Consider the following 5,592-nt stretch of genomic DNA (forward strand, 5'->3'; position numbering starts at 1 on the left):
GCCCGCACACGGACCAAGCCCGCCTCCGTGCGCCGGCGAGCTCCGGCAGCGCGGCTGCCGCCCGCTCCTCCTCACCCTTCCCAGCAGCCGTGTCACAGCCGACCCCTTCGTTCTGCTGTGCAGGCACAAGGTGCACGCTGTGCGGGCCAGGCTGGTGAACTGATGGCAGCTGTGTGTTAAAAAAGGTTATCATTTATACCCGAGTGTATCTGGTTTCCAGGAAAAAAAATCTAGTCTTTGTAGCATAGATCAGGTACCTAAGAAAATCTTAACCAAAAGCCCCAAAACAGCATCTCAGAATGCTCTTTTCATCCCCTATAACAAGCCACTGCAGTTCATTTACAAGCCATCGCACAGTCATGCAGACCTTAAAAAAGATATTATTACAGTGATGAGATAAGCAAGTTATCTCAGCACCATCAAAATGGAGATCAGACACACACAATCCAGCTGTATGGAGTAGTATCAGTGGTATTACATAACACACATTACAAACAGACAGATGCAAAAAGTTTTGGCTCATCATCACAAACCCACCACTTACTACAGACCCCTGAAAAGTCATCTGAAAAGCAAAACAAGATCTCACTTTTTTGGGGTGCTACCCAAAAAATTTTTGTAACACAGATTTGATTCTTTCCTTGAATACAAACAAGTCAAACAGCACTTAAGAAATTTCTGTTTCCATATTGCTTCTTAATGTTTAACTTGCCGCCCTCTCCCTCTTCTTTCAGGAGAAATTATTTTTTCACACTTTCAGACATCCATACTTTTGACATGTCCACAACTGGGTGCCAGCATTGGGTGTTCTGATGTCCTGAAAGATTTTCTTTTTTGAAATCCAGATCAGTTTCAAATCTAGCCTTCTATTTATTTTCAGTAGAATTTATTCAAACCACAGTTATTTTATGCAGTTCATTGGAGTCCAAAGAACATTTAGCAAAGTTAAAATGCAAATAAAGTTTAGATGAGAATAATGAAAACAAAGATAACTCAAAAAGAATACAATTATCACTGAATTTAAAAAACACTGCATACTTTGACTACAATTTAAACAACAGCTTTAGAAATCTACTGATGGAAGACAATATAGACAAAATTTAGTTTTACAATGAACTTTAATATTTCAATCTCTTAAAACACAAATAAGAGCGTGCTTTTACACACAAACAGTTTTACAGAACAAAGTTATCAGAAAGATTGTATAATGAAGTCGCTATCTTCAGCAGACATCATCGAGCATCAAAAACTACCACTGGAATAATGCAGTTAAAGAAAAAATATGTTGTGATTGAAAAAAAGATGGGGAGAGGAAAAGAGACTGTCTAAATCTAATCACAACTTTCTACATAAAGTATTTCAAAAGTCATCTATAATAAGATGCTGAATAATATCAACAATTACCAGTATGTTACCCAGCAGACTATAGTAACTTAATCTAGAAAGAAAATGGAAAAAAAAAAAAAAAAAGACAAAGTGCCAGAAAAGAAATCCAGGTGCCAAATAACACTGCAGAGATTGTTCTACAGTAGTGTGCTCTCCTGTATTGATTTTTGACCCTGAAGAATTGCTATGTGATTTTTTGAATCTTCCATTCTGTTTCCCTTACATTCCATTTCCCTTTGTCTCCCTTCACAGCTCTCCAAAGGCATTCAAGTGCACTTGTAAAAGGATACATCTTTTTGTCCTTTTCTTGTACATTATTCTGTAGCCACATTCTCTGCACCTGATAGGATCTCTTGCCTTTATTTCATTTTCTGTATGACATTCTGATGTTATGGAGGAAGAAAAAGGAAGTGGGGGCAAAGAAGAACAGCACTGTTAATGCAAAGATAACTTTGAAAAGTTGTGATAGTCAAACACCTACTTGTGGCAAACAAACATAGCAAGTGCAATGAATCTGTATTAAGAGCTCAAAGATAACAAGATACCATGAAAAAAAAGAAAAAGAGAAAATAAAAAGCAAGCTTCACTTACATTAAGATAAAAGAGAATCTTGGTAAAAATCACCCAAATATTACTGCATAGAACACATTCCACACTGATACTAGATCATCTACTACTGAAAATTTCAGTTCATCCCTCCAAAGCACAAAGACAAAAGACAAAATATTCCAGGGACTCCCGAAAATCAACAATTTTTAAGTTGTTGATTTGTCTATAGGTAAGAGAGAATTTGACTGCTGTACTTCAGGGAAAGCTGAGTGCCCTTACAGCACTGTCAATAAAACACACAGAGATGGAGGAGCTCCACACAGCAACACAAGCTCCAGGGAATTACCTCCACAACACTGTGTATGTACCCCATACACGTGTCACCATCACTGCATAAAGCTTTGAACATCATCAGGACATACACTGCAACTATTTGTATCTATGCACCCTTCAGTGTAATGACTAAGCACCATTCATTGTTAAAGCACCAAATCTCCAGTATCAAGTAATAAAAAAATCAGTAATGTCTTTTCTTTACCTCCACAAATGTAAATCATTGGCTGCTGCTTTGGAGGCTGAACATCCTTCTGTGAATCCATGTTCTAAAACAAAAAATACACAACATGCACATTAGCTTGGGTGTGGGATTTTTTGGTTTGTTTTTTGTTTCCAAGGCATATACAATCACTTTAATATCTCAAGCTAAAGGTAAGAGAACATGAAACCACTTCCTTAAAAGTAAATACAAACAAATTCCATTTATATTTAATGCACAGGGCATGGGTTAATTCAGGCTGAAAGAGACTTCAGAAAGTAATTTAGTTTGACTTCTTAAAAGCAAAGTAACATCAGGTTCCACAGAGCTTTACCACTCTGGTATAGAAAATATCTAAGGATGAGGACAACATGATGTTTTATATTAAACAGTATTTTAAACATTAAAGACCAATGAGTAATATTTTTTTCCTCCTTCCTGCCAATGTTAAGAATTTACTTGCTGGAAATATAAAGTTCAATAATTTCTTATATGCCACTCCTGTAACAATGGTCTAACAAAGAAGGTAAGCCTTGTCATTTTTCCTCCCCCTCTGACACACTAGCTAACCTGATAGACTATTTGTTGTTCTAAGGTGTTAGAAATACTGGGAACAGACTGTGGATAGAAGAGTAGCAGAAATTGGAAAGCAAAACAAAACAAAACCCAAACAATGAATGGCCATAGATGAAATTCAATCCTTCAAATCCTACCAAATCAAGAGTAATAAACTCAATGCTATTCTCCAAACAGCTCTTAATGTCCTATAATGGTTTTGATTGTTCAGACTTTAATTTAAAGACAAGTATTTCTTCATGGCATCAGACTAAATAGTTACATATACTCCACAAAAACTCCACCAATCTTTAAGTAATCCTATCCTAACATGTAAATGTCCTTGCAACCATGAATTTCAAGGTGGTTACTGTACATAGATAAACACTTTTCCCCCATCAAATTTAAGTCTAGACAAGAACACTAATATTTCCTACTAAATTTTTTGAGGCTGCTGTTTTCTGTATTGCTGTTCTGACAGAGAAGACAAGAATTCCTAACCCTTATGCCAGTAAATAGCCTTCTTGATGCTTCCTTATGAGAATGGCTTTCTGATGCTTTTGCTTACAGCAAATATTTCCCTCAGCTTCAGCATTTGTTTCAGCATAAATTCAGCTGGGAAAACCATGATACTGAAAACAGGGCAGAGACATTTCATACTTTATGAGACTGATCAACACTTGACAAACCATCTTTTTAAAACTCCCACTACGTCACTCCATTTAGGAGAACTGGAAAGAATCCATTACACTCTACAGCTTTCAAGTATGGTACACCATAATCATAGTGGTATCTTAACTCACATGTGCTACAGTATTTTTGTGCCAGCACGTTGCAGTAAGGTATGTGCAGCCACCCACTACCACTGGAAAATGACATCTAAAACACAGCTGAACTAAGGTGGATCACAGTTGTAGCTAAATAACCTGAGGTAGTGCTTCCTGTGCAGTAAAATTATACTGCTGCTAAGGGCACAGTTCTGAATTCAGTTCTGTGTTTTGCAGGGAGGTACCATAGTTTAGCTGGCCTTCACACACCCTGCAGCCCTAAGTGCCACCAAGCTGGCAGAGCCCACAGGCCCAGTGATGCAGCAACATGTGCTGGGGTGCAGCCAGAATCCATTGCAGAGACGTGGGGGTACCATGTGCAAGTCACCTCAGCAAAGCACAGAATGGGAAAGGCTGGAAGGGACACCAGTGGGTCACCTGGTCTGACCTCCCCACTTAAGCAGGATCATTCTAGAGCACATGGCACAGGAGTGCACCCAGATGGTTTCTGAGTATCTCCAGTGAGGGGGACTCTGCAACCTCTCTGAACAATCTGTTCAGTGAGCAGTCACTCGCACTGTAAAGAAGTTCTTCCTCCTATTCAGGTGGAACTTCTTATGCCTCAGTTTCTGCCTGCTGCCTATTATCCTAGTGCTTGGCACCAACCAGAGGAGCCTGGCTTCATCTTCTTGGCACCCCTCGCTTCAGATATTTTTACATATCAATGAGGTCCTCTCTCCGAGCATCTTTCATGCGCCCGTAAAAGAGGCCAACCCGCTCCTTCACGTCTCGCAGAGGAGCGAAGGAGAAGGGCAGACAGCCCTCACAGGGAACGGGCCCCAGGCCCCCCATCCCGCCCCAATTCCAACCTCCGTCCCGCGGGTCTGGCACGCAGAAGCGAAGCCCACGAGCCTGGTCCCGGCCCTTCCCTGCCCACCACGGCCGCACCAGCACCGCGAAGGGAGCACCCGGAGGAGCCGCCCGCCGCTCCCGCCGCTCCGCCGGCCTCGCCGCCTCCCCGGCGCACGCTGATGACGCGCGCGCGGCGCCCGCGGGGCGGGCTGTGCTTCTCCGCGCCGCCAATGGTAATGAGGCTGAGAAAATAACAAATATTCCGTTCTGGGTGTTAGCCACCTGGGGGGAAAAAAAAGGCACACTGATTATTTTAAGACAGAAGCTTCCATACGAATAGCAGCGTCAGTTATCAATAAAGAAAGTAGGCAGCTGCATGGTTAGGTAAAATGAGCCCCAAGCTACCCGATGTTTTCATTCTTTTATTTAGCTGTACCCAACATATTCGGGATAGAGAACGCCCCGCGCCAGACCTGGTCATACAGCCGCGGAGTTTTAAACCACCGAGGTGTTCTACCTAAGGTCCCCTCTGTTTTCAGAAGCATTTTACCAAAAATTTCGTGGATAAACCCGGCATCTTGATATTTGGATGCCGTGGTCGGTATCATATGTACCCACATGAAGCCAGATTTACATACTACAAACATATATATTGCACATTTTAAGTGTCAGGTTCTGTGATGAAAGAAGTTCATGTGTCGGTATTTCCCGATGTACTAAACTAAAGCGGTGCGGGCAAGATTTGAAACGACACCGCTTGCTCTTTGTCACTGGCTCCACCTCGCTTGCGGCAGGAATTTTGAATCTTCGACTGACAGTTTGTATAATTAGGTATCTTTGCTGTATTTCTTTCCTCCCTCCCCCCATGTTTAACGAATACTATGTTTTGTGAACATGCCAATTTAAACTACTAGATCGTTCTAAGGTTCCCTAGTTTGAGGAAAGATC

At 41.3% G+C, this 5,592-nt stretch overlaps 1 protein-coding gene across 1 annotated transcript; it reads right to left on the reverse strand.

Annotated features, from left to right (window-relative positions):
* Nucleotides 1-1,099: 1,099 nt before the first annotated feature.
* Nucleotides 1,100-4,801, reverse strand: POLR2K (RNA polymerase II, I and III subunit K). The gene is made up of 4 exons (XM_063171765.1): nucleotides 4,662-4,801; nucleotides 2,474-2,537; nucleotides 1,677-1,769; nucleotides 1,100-1,255 (listed from the first exon to the last, which is right to left on the reverse strand). Exons 2-4 carry the CDS (start codon nucleotides 2,532-2,534, stop codon nucleotides 1,233-1,235), a joined length of 177 nt encoding a protein of 58 aa, XP_063027835.1. The 5' UTR covers nucleotides 2,535-2,537; nucleotides 4,662-4,801; the 3' UTR covers nucleotides 1,100-1,232.
* Between the last annotated feature and the right edge of the window lie 791 nt (nucleotides 4,802-5,592).

The sequence above is a fragment of the Melospiza melodia genome, chromosome 1 (assembly GCF_035770615.1).
Source record: "Melospiza melodia melodia isolate bMelMel2 chromosome 1, bMelMel2.pri, whole genome shotgun sequence".
Taxonomy (NCBI): Eukaryota; Metazoa; Chordata; class Aves; order Passeriformes; family Passerellidae; genus Melospiza; species Melospiza melodia.